This window comes from Labrus bergylta, chromosome 4 (genome assembly GCF_963930695.1).
Source record: "Labrus bergylta chromosome 4, fLabBer1.1, whole genome shotgun sequence".
Lineage (NCBI taxonomy): Eukaryota > Metazoa > Chordata > Actinopteri > Labriformes > Labridae > Labrus > Labrus bergylta.
In genome coordinates, this window is record NC_089198.1 from 3,527,511 (window position 1) to 3,554,209 (window position 26,699).

The following is a 26,699-nucleotide window of genomic DNA, read 5'->3' on the forward strand; positions in this document are numbered from 1 at the left end:
AACCTGCAATCAGCTGGACTGTCAATCCTTCATCCGGGTCAGTGGGACACTTGTGATGTTGAGCTCTGCGTTATGAACCTTTTTTTGTAAGTAATTCGGCCTCGCTCTCATCTTTCTCTTTCTCCTCCGTGTTGGTCGCTTATAAGAGCGAGGCTCCTCAGCAGCAGGAGTGAAGTCTCCTCCGCCCTTTCGTCTCCGAGCAACAAGCGCTGCTGCGGAAATCTCTCGGAGCAACGAAATATCGCGAGAAAACTTTGAAGTGGTTTAAAAAATAAAATGGATGTTCCCTTTTCCATATCAAGCATTAATTAAATATCGATGGAATCGAGCTTCATGATATATCGCCCAGCACTACCAGGGCCCTGTTGTTGAGCTCTGATTCTTCCTTCCAGACAGTCTCAGGGTCTCTCCTGACTCGAGGCTGCTCGGACCCGATTCTCTGTTCAGATTATCTCGTAGAGTGAGCGGTCCAAAGATCCAATCTTAACGTCCCCGATCTGCCCGGCGATCGTCGGGGACGCCCAGATTTATTTCAAACATGTTTGATATTTAGAAATTAAAATCTTGACGATTACGTCATGAAGGGGTCCGGCAGAAGTTGTGTGTGACTACAATATAATCACGAGAGACAAGGGAGGACTGTAGTCATGGCGACCAGCGGCAGGACGCAACACGGTGTTTCTTTTATTTTTTTACTTTCCGGTACAGATCATCAGCGCAGCACTTTTCTGAAACTTGTCTCCATATATCTACGATTGTATCAACTTTCCTAAATCCTACAACAACTTCCACTTCCTTCTCTTTCACCGGCCGTCGTCCGTTGGGGTTTTCAAATGAAACTTTATTAACAACTGTCAACGCTCCGTCCTAATTTCACTCGTACAGTGTGAGCTCTCTGGACGTGTCCGACAATCAGGTCGTACAGTGTGAGCTGACGTGCCACCACGACTTTGATACGATCGGGGGAAAATCTCACAGTGTGAGCGAGGCTTTAAAGGACGTTTTTTTTTTTATGATTCATGATGAGTCTCTGAGACTACTGTGACAAGAGGTACGCACTACACCTGCTCTTTATCTGAATACTGAAAATGTAAGAAAGGTAAGATATTTCTCTTTCTCTCTCTCTCCAGCAGATCTTATTCCTGTTGTTGACGAACAGACGGCAGACGCAGAAGCTCCGCCCCTGCTGACTAAACAGGAAGTAACGGAGGAAGGTGGCGGTTCTACTCGAGCTTGGGCGAGCGAGGAAGTCAGCTCCACTTCAGTGTGCGTCCAGAATACGACAAACACCAGCCAGAGTTTAGAAACCGGCAGCTTCGACTGTCTGATGTTCGAGCCACAGCTTCAGCACGGCTCAATGAGTACCCAGAATCCTTTGCCAGAGGATCCCAGCTGCTCGTACGCGTCGAACACCAGAGGGAGAGTTTCAGCTGCGTCCGATTCGGGCAGCGTTTCTTTCACCGTCGGGGAGCTGAGCCCGCCGGTGGCAGAGTGCAGACAGCCTGCAGGCTTACAGAACAACCAGCAGATGGCGCTGCAGCTTCCTGCGAGAAAAGAGACGAGAGAGAGGCAAAGTGCTTTCCTCAGACGGGACCGGTGGAGACATCTGGACGCCGCGAGCAGGGTGTCCAGTAACAGCGGGGAGGACAGCGCGGGGAAAACGTTTGTGTGCAACTACTGCGGGAAAACTCTGGCCTGCCTGAAGAACCTGAAGACCCACATGAGGGTCCACACGGGCGAGAAGCCGTACGTCTGCATGCTCTGCGGAAAACGCTTCTCCGACCCCAGCAACCTGAAACGCCACCAGAGGGTCCACACGGGAGAGAAACGCTACAACTGCGTCCACTGCGGCAAACGCTTCGCCCAGTCGGGATCCCTGAAGGTCCACATGAGCGTGCACACGGACTGCAAGCAGTTCAGGTGCTCGCACTGCGGCAAGACCTTCATCTCCAGCAGCCACCTGCGCCGCCACGTCACCACGCACGCTGAAGAGAATAGATTAACGCTTTAGTGACAAAGGTGGGATTATGGGAAATGGTGTTAAATCCTACAGGAGCTACCCGTGTAGGAGATAATGAAATCAACATGAACAGGACTTCTTCTTTTACTCATAAGACGTAACTGATATGTGTTTTTTTTTTCTTGTTGGTTTCGATGACAGCAAATAAACTTTTTTCCAGCTAGAGTCTCTTTGATAAAATGAATCAGTCAGTACGTTTACATGATGTTTACAAAAGTGGATTTATTGTCTCAGTATGACTATAACTGGACTTTAAAATAGTCCAGTTGGTCATTTCCTCCAGATCCACTTTTTTAAGATTTTGGTGTAAATTGTCTTTAGGTCCTGACAGAAATGAATAACTCATGTTCTCTGAAAAAGGAACAAAGAAAATCCATCATCTGTATCAGTTTGTAAGTCCCCTCAGCGTAAGTGAGGGGGCGTGGCTTTCGAGGGAACACAGAGGGGAGGGGGTGCAGACGGAGCACTGAGGGACAGTGTTTTCTGTCTTTAAATTATTATTAATTTACTGTCTTAGACCTCTAACACACACACACAGACTCAACTTCTCTTTAATAATTTCTTAAAAAGGAATAAAGTTTCAATCGTTGAATTACAATCAATATTTTGAGTGTTCCCTCCAAGAATCATCAGCTTAAGGTGGTGGAGGGGTTAAGTGTCGCTGTGAGCTGCTGTTCCTCCTCTAATAAATCTTCAAACGGTTAAAGTGTTCAATAACTGACATGTGATGTTCATCAGGTGGTTAACCTTCATTAATGAACCTGTGTTCTCCAGAGCTCGTTGGATCTCTGAATCAAACTCTTTCCCTTCAGGACATTTCTTTTCTCCTGTCCGACCTGATGGATGAGTCAGAGACGACACTGATCGACTTGATTTCACATGTCGCAGGTTCAGACTGGAGTTAAAGAAACACCTGAATTAATAAGAATAACTTTATTATTAATCACAGAGACAAACTCATTCTGTCAGGAGAAAGAGTCGTCCATGATGACATTTACAAGCATCAATAAAACACACAACACGAGTTATAAAGACGGATTCAGATCAAGTGTAGAAATACTTTATTGATGAGTGATTACAGGTGACAGAGGATTCACACTAACCAGATATTTTGACTCTTTATTTTGAACTCTGTTGTTTTCAAAGAACATAAAGCGTTCTTAGTTTGGATTCTTCAGAGGACGTTTCATCCACTGAAGATGAAGATGGTAAAGAAACATGAACAAAAGCTTTGACAAAGACAGTCTTCAGGTCTGATATTTGACATTTCAAACATGATAACAAATCTACGGAGCCATACCTTTGTAGAATGAAGCTCCAGAATGACTCAAACTTTTAAAAACAGGAGTAATGTTGAGTTATTTGGAACCCCTGAAGAATAAGTAAGGAAAAATAAAAAACTGCTCGCTCTCTCTCTCTCTCTCTCTCTCTCTCTGTCTCTCTGTCTCTCTCTCTCTCTCTCTCTCTGTCTCTCTCTGTCTCTCTGTCTCTCTCTCTCTCTCTCTCCATCTCTCTCTCTCTCCCTGTCTCTCTCTCTCTCTCTCTCTCTCTCTCTCTCTCTCGCTGTCTCTCTCTGTCTCTCTGTCTCTCTCTCTCTCTCTCTCTCTCTCTCTCTCTCTCTCTCTCTCTCCATCTCTCTCTCTCTCCCTGTCTCTCTCTCTCTCTCTCTCTCTCTCTCTGTCTCTCTCTCTCTCTCTCTCTCTCTCTCTCTCTCTCTCTGTCTCTCTGTCTCCCTCTCTCTCTCTCTCCCTCTCTCTCTCTCTCTCTCTCTCTCTCTCTCTCTCTCTCTCTCTTGTGCGATAGTCATCAAACTGTCCTAACCCCTCTTAAACAAGAACAACAATAAACCAAACAAACATCAAAGATAAGATCACTGTATGACCATTTGTCACAGAAAATTAATCACAATCTGGATCATTTTGTTTAAAAGTTCAAAGTTTGCCATTCTTACAAGTTCATAAACAAAATAATGCCGTACTAAATTATATATCACTTTTACATATTGGCTACTTGTAAACAGAAACTTTGCAGGGCTGGAATAGTGCAGAGTCAACTGTCCAGTCCACATGTTTATAAAATATTCAATGAATGCATTCATTATTGTGCATAAGACACAAAAAGGACAAAAAGACGAGATAAGAATCATAAAGTTCTGCAGAAACAAAACAAAAAATGGTGAATAAAAACTGACCAGGATGCAGGAAAAGAAATGAAAGCTGCTTAAAATGTTTACTTTTGAATGTCATGGATGCTCTGTTTGGATAACCACCCGTGGTTCGGGCTGCACGTGATCTACAGATCATTCACTTTACATACAGGAAGTGAATGTGTGTGTGAGTTTGTGTTGGTTGGGTGTTTAGCTTCTGTTGAATTTGAAGATATCATTTGGCCATGAATCTTGCATGTCCCAAAATGCCTTGAATACGATATATTAACAGAAAGAATTCTGGACCTCACTATTTTCTAAACCTTGGTTACAGTCCTGACTACACCAACAAGATTAAAGATGGAACTACGATTTAGTAAGAAGAGGAAAACGTGATGATCTGAAGTTATTATTCTACAACTGTAGAGTGATTTCAGATCAGATAATAATCATTACTGTTTTATTCTCTACATGCAGGATAATAACTCATAATGCACACAAAGATACAGATGATGCCTTCAGGGACTCCTTAGAGTTCAAGTGACAAAGTCAGAAATCAAACGTTGACAGCAGCTGAAGCAACAGATGACAGTTAACCAGTTAACACGCTGAGCAGATTATCTTTAAATAGACTCTAACAAACCAACCAATCAGGATCAAGATTTTACGTGCTGTGGAAATACTCAAAGTTACAACGAATGATTCAACAAAACAACATCACTATCACCATGACAACGCAGTCACACAACCCTAAGAGAATCAGAGACGAAGATTCAGAACATCATCATCATCATGTATTAGTGTTCCACAGTCACAGAGATCTTCTCTGGTAAAATCTTTAGTTTATCACCAGTGTAAATGTATGGAAACATCCTCTCAGTGAAAGTGTGTGTGTAGGTGTGTATGTGTGTGTTAGTATCAGGATCAGAGAACGACAGCTCTCCTCTGTTACAGTCCAGATTCACTCTGATCCTCTGAGGATTCTTCTTCACTGAGAGAACAGTGACTGGATGTGATGAGGAGCGTGCTGTGTATTTACCATCATAGAACCATACAAACCAAAATCCAGACTGTATGACTCCCTTCCTCTTTACAGACTCTGCTAACACACCCAGTAACCAGTGTGTACTGTCTCCAACGTGGACGTCCCAGCGGTGAGTCCCTGAGTTAAAGCCCTCAGAGCCCAGGACAGAGCAGAATAAATCAAACCTCTCTGGATTATCAGGAAGCTGCTGTCTCTCTCCTCCTCTCACACAGGTCAGATCTTCAGACAGGATGAGGTTTGGATAAGCAGTGTTTGGGTCCAGAATGACCGGACTGTAGGAGACCATGTCCTTCATCTTGTTCCAGATGTTGAAGCTCAGGTTGCCCAGGTGTTTGGCCTGGTCTATCAGAGCTCCTGAGGGCAGCTGTAGATCCTCCAGCAGGGGGTGCTGCTGGACTCTTTCCACTGCAGCCTTGTAGTTTTTCAGGAATGAGACGTCTTCAGCTCTCAGCTCGTCCTCTGTGTCTCTGACTGTGTGTGAAAGAGCTGCTATCTCTCTGCTCAGAGCCTCCATCTCCTCCTTCATCCTCTGACTCTTCTGCTCCTCTTCCTCCCTCAGTGCACACAGCCTGGCCTCCTCTTCCTCTTCTAGAAACTGGTGAAGCTTCTTAAACTGCTCCTTAATCTGCCTCTCTGTGTGTCGGGCCTGGACCTGAATGTGTTCTGCTGTTTGATCAAACTTCACTTTAACTTCTTTAAAAACATTTAACTTCTTCTTTACCGGCTCCAGAGTTTCCTGAAGTTTCTTCTTGTGTTGTCCAGCAGCTTCATCGATGGGTCTGAATCTGTGCTCAGAGTGTTTTTCTGAATCTCTGCAGACAACACACACCGGCTCCTGATGGTCCAGACAGAAGAGTTTGAGTTTCTCAGAGTGCAGACTGCAGAGATCCTCTGAAGCTCTCTGATCTCTCTCCTGCACAAAACTCTCACACAGGTTCTTTAAAGCAAAGTTTAGAGGAAATCCTTCCCTTGAATGTCTCCTCTTACAGAGTGGACACTCCTTGTTCTCCTTCTCCTTCCAGCAGTTCTGCAGACAGTCTTTACAGAAGCTGTGGAAGCAGGACAGGGTGACTGGATCTTTAAAGATGTCGAGGCAGATCGGACAGCTCAGACCTTCCTCTAACTTGGACGCCATTTTATCTCAGAGTCAAGCAGAAAAAACAGGAATTCACTCCCCGTCCCTCAGAGTTACTTTCACTTTGATTGTTTTTCTTTGAAACTCACGTTCAGTTTGTGGATTCAGCAGCAGGTTGAAGTGTTAGTATTCCCAGTATTCCCAGTATAACAAGTACTCCCAGTATCCCCTCCTCCTCCTCCTGTCCTCTCTCAGTGGAAGTCGTGCTGGTTTGTGTCTGCAGGTCGGTCCGTCTGTCAGCGTGTGTGTCTCTTCAGAGTGAGGCAGAATAACAGCCTGTTTCCTGGTTTGTCTCAGACCAAACAGTTGAGGGGGCGGAGCTTCTTCAGAGCAGGAACACAGAAAACAGTCTCGTTTCTCTTCCTGCAGCTTGAAGTGAAATCTCTAAGACAATCTTCTTGTTATTAGTTCCACTACATCGCTGTCCAAAACTCTTTAAACCACATTAGCAAAGATACAACACAACAATACGGGCAAATACATTTAAATGAGATATGGTGAAAGTCAAGCTGTAACTTTTATGTTGAGGTAGTGTATTATAAAATGTGTGAATGTGTGTGTGGCAGTGTGATGCATCGAAGAGAGGAGCTGAGTGGGAAGCAAAGAGAAAACAAACTAAAACTAAAAAAATAAGTCAATATACAGTATATATAAATATTAATGGAAAGAAAATGTATACAAAATAATAATAAAATAAAAGGTATAGTGATGAGGCCTCGTGTCCACCTAGTGTTTTTCTCCAGGAAGAAAAAAGCGCTGGCTGTGCTCACAGGATCGCTCACATGCTGCACATCCATTCTGTCTCCATGACAACAGTCTGTGAGCCGCTGTGTGGCCGACACTGCTCTTTTACTTTTTACTGCATGTTTTATATTTGAGATCGTTTATTACTCGATCAGACACGGAGCAAAGAGGATAGAGGGTACAAGACACGAGCCGTAGAAGACAAAACTACGGGGAGTATCGTACATTTGGAAAAGAGCGCCGGTGACATCAACAGCACCTTTCTGAAAAGTTGAAAAAAGAGAGAATGAAGAACATACATACATAAACACATAAAGATGATTCATACACGTAATATTTAAGAAGAACTGAGAAGAGGGGTCACAGGGACCTCGGAGAGTCAGGCAAGATAAGGTCCCACAGCAGCACCAGATGAGCCCCAGTACCTCTTGTACATAACGTTGTAATACAACATGCATGCTTTATGTTATTATGAAGCGTGCTCAGTTGACAAACAGACAGACGAGAGAGAGAGAGATAAAGAAAAAAAGGGAACACAGAGAACATGACAGCTACTTTGTGGCTCACACTGAGTAATTTTAGTCAGATACAGACATGACACTCTGGATTTCTCCATAATGAAGGCTGTCAGCGTTGTGTTTTTTAGGGTTGAAGCGTGCTTGGGCACGGTACAGATGATGAAACAGTGGATTGATCACGTGTGTTCTCACCAGCTGATCTCAGATGGGATGTCTTGATTCTGGCTCCGCCCCTCTCTCAGGGCGCCTCTCTGTGAGCAAGCACAGAAAAAATGCAGAAGTGCAGGTTGTAGTTTGAATCGGCCCGTACATGAGCAGGAAGCTTTCCTCACAGTTAACACTGAGGGAGTGACACATTGTTCATTTACATATAATATCTCTACTGTAGTGATACACAGCTGGTTAAACATCTGCACATTTCCCCTTTAACTAACAGCAAGCTAACGATACGTCACCACGTCATCAGGCCTGTAACAGGGTCTGTTATACACAGATTAAATATCTCTGGTGTGACGAGTCTGAACATTGAAGACTGATGAAGGTGAGTTTCATTAATAACAAAGAAGATGTTGTTTTTCTTTGTTTTAGTTTGTAGCTTCAGTTTTTGGGTCCACAGTTTCCTGATTTTCTCCTGAAGATCTGAGTCCATGTTGCTCTGCATGGAGGAGATTTGGGACATTTAGAGGAAGATGTAACCCCTACAAACATGCATTCATAAAGCTGTATTATTTCTAATGTCCAGCAGGGGGCAACTCTACTGGTCGGATTGTATAGAACTCTATGGCTGTGTCACACTAACGTAGTGCATACATACTGGAACAGTACATAAATACTAGACTGAAATTGATTCAATACAACTGGATAATGAGGACTTATATAACCGGTAAAAATAAATGAATGTAATCCAGACATTCCAGAGACCTGAGTCTGCATCTTGGGCCTATACTCAACACATTCAAGGCTTTTATTAGTAGATTTCTCCTCCACTTTTAATGCCATCCAACCCCACATTTTAGAAAATAAACTGCTGTCCACTTGTAACCTTGATGCTGGGTTGGTGAAATGGACCTTGGACTTCTTAACTTACAGGCCCCAGGCAGTCAGGGCGACTGGTGCTAGTTTTAGAAAATTACCAACCCTCCCTCTAACTTCTTCAGTCGAGTTTCTGGAAGTCTTTCTAACACATAAAATGCTCTAGTGCTGCTGTAAAGTGCAGTCATGATTTAAAGACGATTAAGAGCATTAGCGTTAGATAATGTGGTTGGAGGTCGTTCTACTCTTTCATGTGTACACCTCAATCAGACCCACACTGGCTGAGGCGTTCTGAGCATGCTCCACAGTCCATGCGCCAGGCTTTGACCCGGAAGTCAAAGAGCATAAATGTTTAGAAGAAAGCCGGGTAAAGTAAATAGGGGCTGACCTGCAGAAAGGGAACACATCGCCACCTACTGTAGCGGAGTGATACAAACTTCACTCTATTAATCGATTCTCTCCGTGCTTGTATTCTAGGACAAGAACAGTCGTCCAATAAGACGAGCTGATTCTGTATCTCCACTTTAACTGTGCATGTAAACGTACTGACTAAGACAGTGGTTCTCAAACTTTTGAGACTGCGTACCACCTCTGAAAATATTTGGCTCTCGAAGTACCACCATTATGTTTTTTTGTTTTTTTAATATTGTGGAGATTCCTTTGCGTACCACCACAGGGAGCCCGCATACCACCGGTGGTGCCATAGTTTGAGAACCACTGGACTAAGAAGATCAAACAAGACGACGCTTGGTTACTAACAAGGTAGAGTCTGAGGTTCATGTGCTGGGGATTTTATTTGAACAGTTTTAGGAAATTTGTGTGTTTTAAGATTTTGAAAAAGAAAACGTACAAAGGGATCATGTGTCAAAACATTGAAAATTAAAATTAAAATTGTAATCACATGGATAATCTACAAAACTAATTATTCTTAAATACTCTGGGTGGCTGATTGTTTTTAAGACAATTAAACCGAAAGTTCCTCTTCCCCTCAAACCAAGCCTGAACTGCTACAAAGAAAACCGAATTGTGAGTTGAAAATGGACCTTACACCTTCCTTTATTCTTGTTTTGTTGGATTCACATGCATTATTATCTTTAGGTCGGTTTCTACAGGATTTAATCATAATCTTTTCATGTGTAATTTGATGTCTTTCGTCGTTCCTTGAGCTTAAACCAGAGTTTGTTTCGTCTTCGGTCAGCAGCTTCTGTTTTCTGATTTTGATTTATTCTAGAGAAACTTGGAACCAGAGAAAATAAACACAGTTTGTCTTATAAAGAGAGTTTAATGGATGTTCACACATAACATTAAACTTCCAATAGAGCAAAAACATCTTCACAGAATCTGCAAAATATCTGACATTTTGTCAAACACTGTAAAAAACATCAACCATAAACGCAGCAGCCTTAAAATGCCGGAATTGGCAAACATGCATAATCTCATTTACTAAATAATTTTTGGGCATCTGATTGATCTCAGTGTAGTGGTCAACACTCAGAGAGTTGTGAAGAGTTAATTTGTTCATCTGGGGTCAGCGATCATGTTTCTTATTTCATCCAATAAAATAAAGTTTGCGCTTCGTTTAAGGATGTAATTTTTTCTACAGTCTTCAGAGCAAATACATCTTTGAAGGAAGAATGTGTGACTTTTTGATCCAGCAGATGTCGCCCTTGAGCTCCAGCATGAAACCAAAACAAACTGTTTGGCCACGCCTCCTCCATCCTGAAGCCTCCGCTCTCCTCCAGTGTCACACCTCCAACCCCTCTCCACTCACGTTCACTTGAAGGAGTTTAGCACAAGCGGGGGACAAAACGGTCCTTTGCCTGTGTCCTGCATTGTTGTGTTAGCATGCTAATGTTAGCACGTAGCTTCACATTGTTGTGTTAGCATGCTAATGTTAGCGCTCTTTAGTTAGCTCGTAGCTTCACATTTCATGTAAACTGACACAGAATGAGCGTGATCTAAAAACTCTTACTAACATCCAAATAATCAGTGAGTATGTTCTTCTTCTTCTCTCTAGTTCTTGACTAAAACAGCTTTTATACACAAGGGGAGGAGCCGGCCGTCCCGTCCATGTAAACACGGCTCTGACAACAACATTTATGTGGAACATGTCGCACATTCTTCCTTTAAACGACTTTAATACAGTACAGTGTAATAAAATAAAAAATAAGAGCTGTAATAAGTGCCGTCACATTTCCACCTTAGGAAAACCTGTGCAGTCAAAATCCAACAATGTACAACAACTTGTACAACTTTTTATGACATCACAAACACACAAGAAGAGCTTATCTATATGTTCATATTAAACGTATTGCGGTTAATTCAATATAATTCCACCTCATAAAAGTCTTTTAACTTTGATCATTTAAAGCCGCTTAAAAAAACGCTCCACGCCACCAGAGGGCAGAGGAGCAGTTTTTGCATTCGCTTGCTACCTGGAACATCCCATCGGAGGGGCGTTTGCGTCCATGTCTTGTATATAATTCAAAATATTCAGCTCTGTTTTTGGTCACAGACTCCTGAGATAATCACTTGGCTCCTATTTTCTGCCTAAAAAAAACAGAAACTAGGAGCTAAAAAAGGCTAAACGGCTTCTCGCACCTCCTTTTCATTTATTATATTTATAAATGCAGCTTTAAATTCAAGGTTACAAGTCGTGCATTGTTCTATTAAATATTAGGAATATAGAATTCATCGACGTAGTATTGTCACTGTAACATTTCCTGAATTGTCTCGTTTCTAAATATTTGGCACTAAGGGACTAAAAAACACTGAGCAGACGATTCAGAAACTCCTCGTGTACACACACTGTGACGTTTGACCTTTGACCTTTAAACACTCGGCTAGTTAAAGTCCACAATAATACACATTTAAATGTCTCGGAGAAAAAGTTGATTTGAGCTACCTGTGAAAACGGAGCCAACTCAACTCTTCCTCCAGAAGGTTCTCTTGGCGAAGTATGAGCCCCAAACATGATTGGATTTATAAAACTTTATAAACTCAAACCCTCATTAAGTCGTACAGTACTTATTTATTATCTAACATGAGCCCCAGCTTCTCTTAACTTCCTGGTAAAAACATTTCTTTATCTTTCCTCTTAAAGGACTGACAGATTGATCAGTACAAACGACTGTTTTTTATTATTCCTGAAACTTTTTAACAATTAGTTTTTGCTTGATTTTAACTCATATCGAAGATTCCTCATCCCTCAAGAAGATCCCATATGAAGTCATTGGATCTGTTTTCTATGACAGAGTATGATGCAAGTAGGGCCCGACCGATATTATATTTTTGGGGCCGATACCGATATCAGGGAGAAAAGAATCTGATTCCGATATATCGCCCGATATCTTTTTTTAAATCTATGTTTCATCTGTAGAGATAAATATATAGATTTACACCTTGATTGTGTTGATCCCTCAGTCATCAAACACTTGTGGAAAAGATTCATAATGAAGACGAGATGGTCACTCAGCTGGAAAGTAACTGAGCATGTACGTGCATCACCACTCGACACTCTGGAGAGTGATGATGCTTGTTGTAATCCATATAGCGCCCTCTGCTGGTGAAAGAGAACTGCTAGTGTAACACAATGAAACTCAAATTAAATGCTGTTTGACTGGTGAATAAATCGAGTAATATCGGAACATATCTGAGATAAAATTAGAAGACTCCGATAGTCACTGGATATGCTAATATCGGCCGGCCAAATTATCGGTCGAGCTCTACATATAAGAACAAAAAGATTCAGAGAATGGAGTCATAACATTAAGAGAATAAAGTCTTAAATATTTTGAGAATAAAATTAAAATATTTCAAGAATAATTTGTAGTAATAAAGTTGTAATGCTTGAAGATTACGTTGCAATACAACGCAAACAAAGGGTTAATACTTCAAGAATAATGTTGAGATAAATTTGTATCGTAATATTTTGGGAATTATATTAATATATATATATATATTAATATATATATAAAATCATAAGGGGACAAAGTCAAAGTCGTAAAATAAAAAAAAACAATTAAATTAATTAAATTAAAAAAACAGAACAGTCATTATTTTATGATGAAAAAAGATCGTCAAAATAGGTAAAATAAAGTCAGATATTAGGGGAATACAGTCGTAAAAGAACAAAGTCATAATTTTGACATAGATTGTAAAATAAAGTCTTAAGAGAAAAAAGTCGTAATATTTTTGTGAATAAAGTCGCAATATCACAATAATTTAGTCATAATCTTCTGTGAAAACGCTGTGATATTTAGAGTTACGTCGTAAACGGGGGAAATTTAAGTATTCAGTTTGTTAATCTGGCACGAGCAGGTGGCTGCTCTTCTGAAATTATCCTTCAAAATAAAATACCAGCTAATACAAGCCTATTGTTATGCTTTTATTCTCTTATCCCCTCATACTGCATTGTAGTTTTTCTTCTTGCAGATCTATGATCAAATTAAAAAATATGTAACTCCATCCGGTCTGATTTAACAGTTTTATATGATTTATATTAACGTTATAAAACACTGGAGCCGTTTCCTGTTTCAGCAGCACGTTAGCTTTGAATCAAACGTGTCCCTGGATTATTCCGTGTTTCTGCACTGCTGGTTGATACAAAGGCACTTAAACACTGAAGAGTTTTACTACAACACGATCATTTCACATTAAACTACAGGAGATTCATGCTCTTAATTTACCCGCTACAGTTAAAGCTGCACAAGGAAAAGTAATATCTGGATTCACGTCATTTTTAAGCTCCTAAACAATCAGCTGTTCGTACATGAATATTTCCTTCGAGGCTTTTTGAGCTGCTGATGGTTTTATTTTGACGTTTAAAAATATACTAAGATGTGAGGCTCAAATTTATTGATCAGGTTTTTATCGGATTAACGACTTTATCAGAATGAGTTCAGATTATTTAAACTAATCATTACATCATGTGGCTCCGCCCCTCCACCTGTCGATCAGGTAACCTGTGTCCACAGAGAGCTCACAACCTCCGTTTCAGAGCGCTTCTCAGCAGCGCTCATTGTTGCTAGGTGACTAGTTAACTTCTGCATCCCTCTGTAATGTCTGTAAAGTGAGTTTAATATTTGCTTTAACTCAAGGAAATATCACAAAGAATAAATGAAGACGATATAAACGAGTCCTGACGTCAGCAGCAGCTCTACTGGAAACTGATTCCTCGATAAGACGAGCTCCGCCATTGTTGTCAACAAAGCGAATCTTGTAAATCCCGCCTCGTCTTGATTCTGATTGGTCGGTGAGGTAGAAGGGACGCTGACGAGCATGGCGCTGTTCCAAAAGTTTAACTACTTTCAACTGAGAGTGTTGTGAGTGCAGCGACAAAATAGGGCGTTTAGCATTTAACTGTGTAACTTTTCAGAGGTTTAGTACAGACAACAAACAAAGTGAAGATAGGACTCTGAAAACTCTGAAAACATCACAGACAGTGGGACTCGGGTGTTACACCCATTGTAGACAGTCATGACTCACAGAGTTATTTTCAGAGGAGATACTGGATTTATATTACATTTAAGTGTGAAAAATCACAGAAAGACTTTAAATAGGCAGAATAAATTTCCTTTAAAGGACGTTTTATTCTAAAAACGTTTTTCAATAAAGTTTGATCCATTAAATCCTGTGCTCGTACAGCTCTAATGTAGCTTGATCGACATGACATGTCCTAGTTTTCTTTGAATGCATCCTTTTCGATTGTACTCGGAGTAAAACTCTTTAATTTACCTTCCGTAGTTTCCCCAGGTAAAAACATGGCACTGATATCCCGAGGTAACAATTGCAGGTGGATTAAAAAGAAACTTAATCATAGTTTTTGTGCATTTGTATTTCTTAAAAAAAAAATCACAGCTCTTGTTTTAAATTCACGAGGCTTTTGTTTTTGTTTTGCTCTGACCTGAATTTGTTCTCCAGACGAGTGAAGTTGCAGGTTTAGTCACTTTTTTTGCAGCCCAAAAGTCAGCCAAGCTCACATTTCAACAATAAGAGATTCACTTTGTTAGGTTGTCCAAACACTTTCAGCGATACCACGTCATTTAAAACGATACAATCTCAGTTATTTTAATGGATAGTTTCTCGTAATGTTTTTTAGAAAACAGCTGCGTACGAGAGGAAACAAACGAACTCCTGCACTCTGTGTAAATTGCACGAATACATTGGCAACGTTTTGAGGAGTTTGAAATCTTTATCATTGAAAACGAGGAACACACCCAGCATCTGCGGCTTAGGACTTCTATTTTTGTTGCCATGGTATCGACATCGTTTGACTTAATCAGTATCGTATCAAAGTTTCATGTTCTGGTCTCTTGACAACCCTCAGGCCCAGTGTCCACCTGGTGGTTTTTTTCTGAGCGCCAGCGTCTTTTATCAATTGTTTTCAATGAGTAGAGAGCGTTTGCAGCAGCAGGCGGGAACCCGGAGAAAAAGCACAGCGTCAAGCGTCCTTTTTACCGAGCAATCGCCTTTTTCGTGCTGCCACTTCGAGCACTCAAGTTGAAAATCTTTCAACCTTTCAGAAAGGCGCTGTTGACGCCACTTTTCTTTTCCAAATGAAGTTTTACGGGGATGTTTGTCTTGTACCCACATTCTCCTCGCGACCTCAATGACCCTCCACGACCTCAAATATAAAACATGCAGTAAAAAGTAACGGAGCAGTGTCGTTTATATAGCAACCGTTGTCAACAGACTGTTGTCATAGAAACATGACGGACGTCTGCCTGGAAAAAACGCCAGGTGGACACGGAGCCTTATTTACAATATTTTTAAAATACATCAGCTACATTCAGGTGGTTTTATACGTGATAAAAAATGTTTCTCTATTTGTTAAAAGTTGCTAAACTACAGTAACTCCCCGTGTGAATGAGCTCCTTCAGCTTGAACAGAAACACACAGTCTCGTTTACACACCGGGAAAGTCCACACATGACGGACATAAAAAATTATGTGTTTCAGGCATTAAACACGGAGAGAACATGAACTTATATCGGCTCGATGTCACTCATGAGCAGCTGTGAGGAGAAATGTGACTTTAAGATCTGAGAGTCTCTGTGAGCTTTTAGTCCTGAAGTCTGATGAACCTTCCCGCTGTTTTGATTTGAAAGTTTCATTTTATGTTAAAACTACTTAAGAACTTCAGCCCTTTCAAACATGATCAGATAAAGATTGGCATTCAGAAACGTGCGTTGCTGTAAAAAGTCTTCCGGAGCTCAGTGTAACTTGGTCCTTTAGCTGCGACTCACATGCAAACAGTTATTGAAGTATGAAATATTTCTACTCCGTCCCGTCGGACGTTTTCTGTTTCTCCTACAGTCTCACATCACAAACTTTGAAAAGCCGTCCCCCCGACGTCTGACTCTTCTCTTCACTCGTTTCTTGATGTGATATCCTGAAAACAAAAACATTCATTAGATACTCTTATTACTAAAGTCTATACAATGAAGCGCAACTACTCTGATATGGTTCTCACCTCCGTCTTCGCCCTCCGCCAGTCGCCCATCGGGCCCGACTTTGTCAGAACTGGAAGAAATCGGATCATCACAAAAGTTAAAAAACTAAATGAAAGGACTCACAGATACAGACCAAACTGAACACCTTTCTTTGCTGCATCAATGAACAAGATGGATCAAGAAACTAAAAAAGCTGGTTATCAAAAAGGAAACTTGGCGGGTTACACCCTTTAAGATAATAGTGTCAATTTCCCCCCTCCTGAAAACACTGAGCAAATTCTGTTTGTTGTGATGAATGAAGATCTTTGGGTTAAAACAAAAAAACCTCCCTTTCAACCGACAATAATGTTTCAGCCTGATTCATGTGAACCTTACCCATAAATGTTGTGATCATCATGAACACGGTGGATGCAACCATCAGGCTCCAAAGGAAACATCTGAAGAGAAGAAAGGCAGAAACATAAAGCACAGTTTAGTATTGAATCAAACTTCGACACATGGAAAAAGAGTTCCTGCTGTGGTGACGAGCTAAAATCCAAACAAAAGATCCCAGTTTCAAAACCAATATCCAAGTCCAAGACCATTAGAAAAATGATTAAAGGCAGGCTGATACTATGATTTCAGGCCGATTTGGACCTGATTTTTCAGTCATACATCTGATTTTGAATGTCAGCTCGACAGCATGTCGTTGTTTCGGATTGTATTGTATTGAAGTGAATAGGAAAATCCAATAATCAATAACTTTTTGGGAGAAATCAGTCACTAGAACTTTCTTTATCAATTAGGCTATTTTATTTTAAGGATATTGCTTTAGGGTAAAAAAAAATCTTACCCAGAGTATAAAGCAGTGAAGATGAAGATGGTGAAGACGAACAGGAGAAGGGCTTTCATCGTCAAACCTGAAACACAAATACACATAAAAACATCTAAAAAAAAACAGACAAAACAACCATAAAATTAATTAAATACAAGTTATTTCCATTGTGATAGACAACCCCAACTTTGGGCATAAGGGTCTCTCTCTGAATTCTGTAGCAGAAAAATCTTTGCAAACCTGCAGTTCCTCCAGTGTCCACTAGAGTCTGTCTTCTGCAGTGAGTCAGCCCCCATTGAGCCCAATGTTAAAAATGTAATATGATAAAACTAACAAAATGTTCACCATTGTATGATACTCAAATGTTCTTATCAATGAAGCCTGATGACACCAATCAGATAACTAATTTCTCAGCCAATAAAAAACATTGTTTTATATGTGGTGAATGAATGAAACTGCAGGTCCTCCAGTGTCCACTAGAGTCTGTCTCCTGCAGTGAGTCAGTCCCCATAGAGCCCCATGTTAAAATGTACAACTTTACAACTGCAGTTCCTCCAGTGTCCACTAGAGTCTGTCTCCTGTAGTGAGTCAGTCCCCATAGAGCCCCATGTTAAAATGTACAACTTTACAACTGCAGTTCCTCCAGTGTCCACTAGAGTCTGTCTCCTGCAGTGAGTCAGTCCCCATAGAGCCCCATGTTAAAATGTACAACTTTACAACTGCAGTTCCTCCAGTGTCCACTAGAGTCTGTCTCCTGCAGTGAGTCAGTCCCCATAGAGCCCCATGTTAAAATGTACAACTTTACAGCTGCAGTTTCAGTTTACAGATCGGTACAAAAACAGTTTTGCTCTCTAGAGCTCATTTCTCTCTTTAACTGTACGGGCTGAATGTTTATACAACCCACCTGTTTTATGTCCAAATTTTGCTATTTTGAAATTTGCTTTTGTAGTGCCGTAAGTGCATTTGTACTCTTGTTATTTTGAATATTTAAAATGAAAGAATTTAAAAACCCTGAAACAGCAACAAGCCAATCAAAACATGAAAACAAACAAACAAATGCATAGAACGCTCACCTGTGTGCTCAGGTGAGGCCTGGCAGCAGCAGCTGTTGGTGTAGAAGGCCAAGGGAGGCGGGACTTCAGAGAGGCCGCCCAGTGACTGAGTGAACCGCTCCTTTGATTGACAGATCTCTGAACAAATCTCCTCCTGGATGAGGAGCTTTTGGGGCGGGGATTCTTTGTCAGGAGGGGGCGGGATCTCAGTATGGTCTGTAAAAGAAAGGAAAAAATCCAAACGCTTTAGTATAACTCGGGCTTTGTTCTAAGAGGATTGTAACAATAACAGTAAGCCCTATTTAGGCTGCTGTTTCATATTCATTTTCTGAGGAAGCTATCCTGTGGATGAAATCACATTTTCTACTTGACATCAATGTATTCTTGTTGACGGTATCATGTCTCTGTAACATAAGTGTGCTGCAGAGCGGTGTTAATGTTGGCAGCTTTTCTAGATTCAGTCTTCCAGAATTCAATTAGTTAAGGAGTACCACAAGGCTCTATTCTTGAGCCACTTATATTGATTGTGAAGTACCATAGCCCTGTGGAATGATTGTTTGCAGTACTTACTTCCCTGTTGAAAAAAGACAAAAGAAGCTTATTATTCTTAAATCTGTAATCTATGGGCTATCATCTGAAGACCATATATGCCTCATAGATGCCATGACCAACTTCTTGGTGTTTTCTGTGACGGTACCAGTTTTGTGGTGAGACTCAGTTTTGTGGTGAGACTCAGTTTATCTGTAAATAGTAAGTTACACAGAGGCTTCACTCCAGATCACTTCAGCAGTATGAACCTGAAAAACAAACTTTAAAAATGTTTGTTGAATGGGGACGGATCAATGTTTGTGATGCAAACAGCTTCAAATAGATTGTTTACTGAAGTGTAAATGTTTAAACTACAACATATAGCATTAGCTGCTCTGATATCTGTGATGGGAGCCAGGATGTCATTATGTTTGATTATGTTTGGTTTTGCTCTCCATATTGACTGTTATTCCTGCATACACCAAAGCCTGCTGATACGTGATTGGTCAATACTACTCGGACATGAAATATTCTAAAAACAGCAACCAGAACACTTAAAAACTTTGAGAGATTTGAGTGGAGGTAGATCTGGAAACATCTCATCTTAACTGAAACTGACCGTAAGTGAAACTGCGGCTGTCATCCAGCTCCGTGCTGTTTAATCTGGACCACGACGACTCGTCCAGTGGGGCCAGGCCCTCCTTACTGCTCCTGGCCCAGTCCAGGTCCTGGTCCTTGACAAATTCTTGGTCCCAGCTCTGACTTTGGTTGTGTCCTGTCCCGAACACGCCTCTGAAGACCTTCTCGTCCAGCCAGGACTGGCAGCTCTCTGTCACGTCGCTCAGCAGGCGAACCAGTGAGTTGCGAGGCCGCCGCCTGCGACGGAAAACCCTGCGACGAAAAATCGACAAAATAAGATCCTGACGTCTCATCTCCTCCTGATAATTATGCTAATTTTGCTATATCAATACATTTCTGCCGCCTTTTCAGTGTTGAACCCATAAACTGTACGTAAAAAAGGAGATGTAGCCTCTCGATCTCAAATTAAGAAACAATTCATAAGTGCCTTAGAGGACGATTGTTGTATTTTACAACTCTGGCCCAAAGTCTGTGGCCGACTAAATTATACAAAAAAGATGTGCATTGTGCATTGCTGCAGTAGATTGTTTCAACCAGCAGCCATAAACAGGCCTGAGAGTTTAAGTCCACAAGATCCCTTTAGACTCCGGTTTATATAAAGTTTATATTCTAAAACCTGCACTGACCTGACCAGGTTCTCCTTGTAGGACACGTTGCTCTTGCAGGGAGACAGAGACACGTTGCCCTGGTCGTCCCAGGAGAAGCTGTCCTCCGTGACGCTGTAGTATCCATTGGTGAGGAGGCGTGGCGAGCGGCGGCAGGAGCACGGATCCCCGCCCTCCATGGACGAGTGAAAGACATAGGAGGAGTCAGGAGAGAGGAGGGACGTGTCGAGGCTGAGGGAGACACAGATTTCAACCGGTCAGTGTGTGGTAGACGAGTATGAAGCCAGTCACCTCAGCTGTGAAGATACTACAGGGGGGGTGTCAGGTCAAAATTCAACAATACGAGTTCAGGCTAATTTCAATCTGTAGTCCCTCACACAAATACAAAATTACACAAAACCATAATTACAAGTAAAAAAAAATCTGAGACTTGTTTAAAGTAATATCTGACATTTAAAGTAACAACAAGGAAATGTTCTAAGCTGACCTGTAAATAACATCTTGAATATTGGATTTTAACATTTCTTGCTCTGACAAGGCAAATAAGTAATCATGATTGTAGGATTTTGGGGTGGCCAATAAGATGCTCAAGGGGGGTCCTGGCCACCCCCCCTGGACACGCCCCTGCTCACAGCCAAACAAAAGCATTTCATCTTTCTTCATTGGAATGAATGATTCATAATTGTGTTACTGTAAATCAGCAAAAGCAGAAACAAAGAGAAAGAAGTTGAAGTTTTTTTTTACCTCTGACAGGACTGATTGGAGCGAAGCCTTCGCTTTATGGGTGAACCTGAACACAAGATATCAGAAAAGATCATTTACGATATATTTACACTCAGTTAAGAAACAATGTGTGTGTCCTCTGGAGTAGCTCGGTGACTTTTGTTTCAAAATAAAGACGACTTGACTCGTATCAGCTTGAAGAGCGGAGAGCATTCCTCAGGTCAGCCTGGGAAACCACTTGAGTAAATTTACTCTGCTGAGAGGAGGTGATGTAACGCTGATAAACACTCTGTAGGAATGTGACGGGAGCTCATTGGCAGGGGCGTGTCCAGATTATTTGGACAGGCCCAACTGGAACACTGACTTGTGCAGGGGTAGCCTGAAGTGTGATGTGAAGAAAATATTAATTGTTTACCCCTTTCAACCTTCACCAATAATATCTACTTTATAACACAAGATAATGGCAACATTAGCTTAATTCTTTAATGACACAGAAAGAAGATTTATGCTGAAAGTCCCAATTTAAAGGACTTACAAATGTGCATGCAAACTAACTTGCAGTGTTCATTGCAAGTTAGACAGAGTGCATCATTTCCCCATGCACCCGTCTTATGAAATAGACGTGCAAAGTTTTTATTTCCAATTTTAAGTGCAAACAAAAATAAATTTGCTTCATCGATATGTCAAGAAAACTACAAAAAAAAAATCGCATAGCCAATCACAGTTTAGGATTGGGGTGGCCAATCAGATTTTAAGGGGGGGCCCATGCCACTCCTGGCCATGCCCTCCAGACTCGCCCCTGCTGCCTGCCGTCTTTAACACATGTTCGGTAATGATGAACAGAGAGGGCCCACAGTTTTTTGTTTTTGTACACATAATCATTCAATCCAATCCTAAAGTGTTTGCAGCGTGCGGTTCAAATTCTATCTTAATATTTAAGATATATGGATTTGAAGACTTTTTGAGGACGTTTTTCTCAGATTTAAAGCCTTTGCTGTGACATAATTCCATACTTGAGATGATTTTTAATCGAAGCTGCACGTCCTGCAGACTCATCAAATGTTTGCAGATTAATCGGGCTGCACAGAGACGATCTTTAATAAGACTTGCCCAACTCTCAGGCACCAGAAAAAGAGCAAACCAACAAGAAGCATCCGTTAGCATCCGTTAGCATCAGACAGGCTGACAAACGTGCTGATAAAAGATGTGTTTGTGATGTCTGACATACTTGTAACGGCTCCGGAGAAGAACAGAGACATGTTTGTCTGCAGCCGAGGGTCTTCTGTCGATCTGTGAAACACATCAGAAACACGACACCAGCAGTGAGAAACACACCCACTTTTCTTTCCTCGGTCAGAAGACCAATAGCAGCAGAGTGAGCACCTATCCACCATGAGAAGAACGTTTACATTAAATCACTCCAGACTGTCTCCACACATCTGGAAAATATGTCTAAAACAGTGTTCACAAACCTTACATCTCATGCTCTCGGCAGCCCAAACAAAGTAAATAAACATCTCCTAAAAATAAGGTCTACTTAAAAAGCGCCCTCTAGAGGCCTGGAGGTTTCTGTGGCGTCCATTGTTTGAGTTTGACTGCTTTTGTTTTGCATTCGGAACGTAAACCTGGAAATACAATAAAAAAATCAATACAAAGGGGCGAAGAAGATGGCCTAGCGGTTATGTTGAGCCCCATGTAGGGAGGCTATCGACCTCCAAATGGGCGGCCCGCAATTCATACCCCATTCTCTCTCTACCCCAGATTTCCTACTGTATCCACTGTCCTTTCCAAATAAAAGCAGAATCTTAATAAACCTTGATACAAGTACCCGGGCTGGGAATCTTTAGGTGTCTCACGATTCGATTCTTGGGGTCACGATTCTGCTCCATTTGGCGTTCTACTGAGTTCAAGAGCTAGCATTAGCACCTAGCAGGGAGAACCTGATTAACCCAAACATGTTTTTTTTAAATCAATTTTTGGAAGTTTTGAATCAATTTTAAATCTTAGATGGCGGCTGTGGCTGATGTGGCGGCTGTGGCTCAGTTGGTAGAGCCGTCGCCTCTCGACCGAAGGGGGGGTTCGGTCGAGGGTTCGATTCCCAGCTGAGCAACATGTCCGATGTGTCCTCGGGAAGACACTTAACCCCGCATTGCTCCTGCTGCTACTGTGGCGGTGTATGAATGGATTAGTGTTGTACCTACTTTATGATGTACGTCGCTTTGGATAAAAGTGTCTGCTAAGTGAATTGTAGAAGAGAAAAATCTTGATTTTTACATAAATCAATTTTTGTTCCCACCTCTAACAAATATGGAAAATGTAATAAAGAAAAATAAATACTACACTTCTCACAAACTCACAATTGATACTTCCAAAAGGGAAAACCTGACAGCAGGCAAAAACATAGCGACCCCCGATGGCCCCCTAACTCCATCAGTAAAATGATGCGAGGCAACAGATTAGGGATTACCAAACGGTCAGCCGACCTCTGTCTTCAAGGCAACAAACCGATACTCAGAAAATAAAGAGTAGCTTCTCTGATATTCTGGTTACTCAGAGGTTGGATAGTTTAACAGAAAACACATGAGAAGGATTCAACTCATAATTTTGATTTTTTTTTTGACTGTTAAAAAAAGTAGAGGAGGGAGAAGCAGAGACTTCGTCCTCCCTGCTGATCGACTCTCCGTTAACTTAACAAACCTCAGACACTTCTGGTAATCCCTGCAGAGCTGATCAGAGCCCTCCCTGCATTAACTGCATTAAGACTCTCCGGGCTTTACATCGCTCTACTCCACGCGGATCAGAGGGCAGAATAATTAGCGGGAGTATTTAAGTTTTTAAAAAACTCACAGTTAAAACTTTTTCCTGCTCAGACGTCGTCTTCAGCGGTGGGTGAAGTGTTTTCGTGTTGTGGTTTTCTCACATCCTCAGCGGCCTGAGAAAAAAAAAAAACAGAAGAAGAGAAGAAAAACAAAAGGGTTGTGACTCTGAGCTCATGTTTCCTGTTAACTCCGTGTGCGCCAGCAGGAACTCAGACAGCGGCTGAAGGAGGCTTTGAGTTCCTGCAGCGGTGAGCTCACATGTTGTTCCCTGTGGCTTCATGAGGACGGTGAGACATCAGGAGCACAGAGCACAGATTAGCAGCTGTCTTTGTGTCCGACTCCTGTTTGCATCATGACGCTGCTTCACTTTTAGCCTGGAGAGATCGCCACGGCGACCAGCAGTCGCTGCGGGGGCCTACCTCGTGGAATTAAATGAAAAACTGCTCTTACACTGACCAATCACATCTCTGGAAAAGAGAGTAACAGCTTGTGCATGTGACATGTCGGCGCTTTCACAAATGCCCAAAACTCCTGAAAACTTTCTGAAAACTTTTCGAGGTGTGAACCAAAATTTGTAACCAGCACCCTTTTTAAATTTTCCCTGTATTGTCAGGGCGAGCTGATGTGAGCACGTCAGAATGTCACACCACGACACACTCACAGGAAGAATGAGCGACATGTTACAGATAAATAAATCATAAAGTCTGTCCTGTGTAAATGTGTCTCTGAGTCCTGACTGTCTACAATGAGGGAGAAGCTCGAGTCCCGCTGGCTGTGTTGTTGTCAGAGCCGTGTTTACATGGACGGGACGGCCGGCTCCTCCCCTTGTGTAGAAAAGCTGTTTTAGTCAAGAACTAGAGAGAAGAAGAAGAACATACTCACTGATTATTTGGATGTTAGTAAGAGTTTTTAGATCACGCTCATTCTGTGTCAGTTTACATGAAATGTGAAGCTACGAGCTAACTAAAGAGCGCTAACATTAGCATGCTAACACAACAATGTGAAGCTACGAGCTAACTAAAGAGCGCTAACATTAGCATGCTAACACAACAATGCAGGACACAGGTGACTGCAGCTACGAGACAGAGACCAATTTTGCCCGCCGCTTGCGCTAAACTTCCCGTGTGACAGCGATGGGGAGGGAGGTCGGAGGTGTGTCTCTGCAGGAGAGCGGAGGCTTCAGCATGGAGGGGGCGTGGCCTAACAGCAGTTTGTTTTGGTTGCATGCTGGAGCTCAAGAGCGACATCTACTGGATCAGTAAGAAAAAAGTTGCACATTCTTCCTTTAAAAGATGGAAACTGGGATTTAAAACATTCAACATCTCTCCTTAAAGATCTCCTATTTAAACAAGAAGCACAACTATTTTGCACGGATGGCGGCCACTTTTTGTGCCTCTGTGTCCGGAGTGTAAAAATAAACCTCTGTATTTACGGATAACATGCCCGCAAACACAAGTTCCTCTTCAATGCGTTTGTCTGAAAATGACAAACGGGCAAAGAACCCAGAGCTTTGTGTTCCTTTATAGAGCAAACACAGAGAGGAGGAAATGTGCTGAGAATTCAAGATCAGGTCTTCTAGTCGAGCCTCCGGACAGAGACTCTTGTTTCAGAACAGGAAACAGGAGGAGGAAGGGGGATTTTGGTTGTTAGGGGGATTTTTGTGATGTTTGTTTCTGATGTCTTTATTTCTGTATTCTTCTATGCACTATTGCATTGTATCATGTCATGTTACACAAGAGTAAATATGACAGCAGCGCCGTCATAATTACTCCTTAAAGTCTTTATATGCGTCAAAGCTTCAAAGGCTCTCGGATGCTGAAGTCACTGAAAATGCCCGTCCCCAGATCTCATGTTAAGGTTTGAATCTCTGCATGCATGGTCGTCACATATTTGAATTACGTGGTGAGAAAGGAAAAACCAATATGGTTTATATGATGATTTAAAAAAAAAAACAATCAAATCATTTAAATGTATCGACCACAAAATATAAAGAATGAAACTCCTCCTCCTGCTTCACTTCTGTTTGTTGTTTTTTAAAAATGTCTGTAACTCCAGTGTCTCCGTCTCTCTTCAATATGAGTGAGGGTCCATTCATTCAATTAACCCCCCCCCCCCCTTTTTATGTCTCATATGGACTCTTCCAACCCTGTTTTTTTTTTTTCTCCCAGCATGCCTTGCAGCAGCAGCAGCCCTGTCTCTGCTGGAGCTGCTGATGCTGGAGGAAAATGCGTAGCAGGAAACACAGAGATGGATCAAACCATTTCCCCATCACCATCAGACACACACACACACACACACACACACACACACACACACACACACACACACACACACACACACACACACACACACACACACACACACACACACAGGATTACCTGTAATGTTGTTTAACTGCCATTAAATCTACTTTAACAGCTTTATTAGTATTTAAAGTTAAAGATTGTTGCTCCTTTAATTTTTTTGCATTGACAGCATTACACAGTTATTAAATAAATAGGCCTACATCTGTATTTATATATTACACTGCTGTGGGCTGGAAGAAAACAATTCTCTTCTTTAACTCTGCAGATACACGAAGAAAAAATGTCAAATAAAACATAATATTTTCATCTTTAACTTCTATATATTTTTACATTATCATCGGTATTCATTAAATCCTTCAAAGTAGGGTTACCCTATGTTGATGTCAGTACCACATTGTTAATATCACACCTTGTTTTAAAGTTAAGCCTTAAAATGAGTTTTAAAGAAAATGTTTTTCACAATAAAGTGAGTCCTGCATGTGTCACAGTGTTAAATTATGGTTTTTATTTTGGTACATTAGCTAAGGGATTCTTTTATTTATCGTATGGGGGATTTAATGAACATGCATTCTTAAAAAGTGAAGTTATTTTACATTTTCTGCACCAATAACAGGAAATCAGAACGTTTTGCGATGGTTAAAAAAATGTCTAAAATGCTAAAAACAACAACAAAGTGCTCGTTTTTATATTTAAATGTTTTGTGATAAATCCAGACAAAGAAAGAATAACGGACAGAACTGAACTCACCGGATCGTCGGATTGTTTCACCTCCTCAGGGTTTGTTTGTGCTTTTCAGCCGGAAGTGAATTTAAAACCGTGAAGCCATCAAACTTTTCATCTCGTCAGTTTTCCTCCTGACTTTACTTTTTTTAAAACCTCGCTGTTCTTCCTTCAGGACGATAAAAAAAACACACTCAGACAGTCTGCAGCTGTCACAGGAGCCCCACCCACACACCGGAAACACCAGCGGCTGTCAGAGTAACACGCTAAACACGCTGTTTCCGCTCACTGCTTTTCAAAGTAAAAGCGTGCGTAGTGTTATTTCCAAGAGTAGTTTTAAAACGACGTTGAAGTAGTTATATTATGTGTGGTTATAATTATTCGATATCAATATTCTAAA

General features: G+C 41.4%; 3 protein-coding genes across 3 annotated transcripts in view; 1 reads left to right on the forward strand and 2 right to left on the reverse strand.

Moving 5' to 3' along the window:
- LOC109978100 (uncharacterized) overlaps positions 1 to 2,185 on the forward strand; it is a 34,418-nt gene extending 32,233 nt beyond the window's left edge. The window contains exon 16 of the mRNA XM_065953352.1: positions 1,131 to 2,185. Coding sequence (XP_065809424.1) covers positions 1,131 to 2,011 — 881 coding nt within the window. The 3' untranslated portion in view covers positions 2,012 to 2,185. The remainder of the gene's footprint in view (positions 1 to 1,130) is intronic.
- An 879-nt stretch (positions 2,186 to 3,064) lies between these two features.
- LOC109976075 (nuclear factor 7, ovary-like) lies at positions 3,065 to 8,054 on the reverse strand. Its single transcript, XM_065953525.1, has one exon. The coding sequence runs from the start codon at positions 6,344 to 6,346 to the stop codon at positions 4,964 to 4,966; it is 1,383 nt and encodes a 460-aa protein (XP_065809597.1). The 5' UTR covers positions 6,347 to 8,054; the 3' UTR covers positions 3,065 to 4,963.
- A 1,848-nt stretch (positions 8,055 to 9,902) lies between these two features.
- Positions 9,903 to 26,544, reverse strand: tmem71 (transmembrane protein 71). Its single transcript, XM_020656259.3, has 11 exons — positions 26,327 to 26,544; positions 23,302 to 23,386; positions 21,683 to 21,744; positions 20,476 to 20,521; positions 19,753 to 19,962; positions 19,107 to 19,378; positions 17,981 to 18,175; positions 16,926 to 16,992; positions 16,469 to 16,530; positions 16,114 to 16,163; positions 9,903 to 16,032 (listed from the first exon to the last, which is right to left on the reverse strand). Exons 3-11 carry the CDS (start codon positions 21,711 to 21,713, stop codon positions 16,009 to 16,011), a joined length of 957 nt encoding a protein of 318 aa, XP_020511915.1. The 5' UTR covers positions 21,714 to 21,744; positions 23,302 to 23,386; positions 26,327 to 26,544; the 3' UTR covers positions 9,903 to 16,008.
- Positions 26,545 to 26,699: the final 155 nt, after the last annotated feature.

Coding starts and splice junctions, on each gene's coding strand:
- LOC109976075 (XM_065953525.1), bottom strand. CDS start 6,346: ATGGCGTCCAAGTTAGAGGAAGGTCTGAGCTGTCCGATCTGCCTCGAC.
- tmem71 (XM_020656259.3), bottom strand. CDS start 21,713: ATGTCTCTGTTCTTCTCCGGAGCCGTTACAA. Junction 18,176..19,106: donor CAGCCGCAGTTTCACTTACG/GTCAGTTTCAGT, acceptor TTTCTTTTACAG/ACCATACTGAGATCCCGCCC. Junction 16,531..16,925: donor TTCACTGCTTTATACTCTGG/GTAAGATTTTTT, acceptor TCTTCTCTTCAG/ATGTTTCCTTTGGAGCCTGA.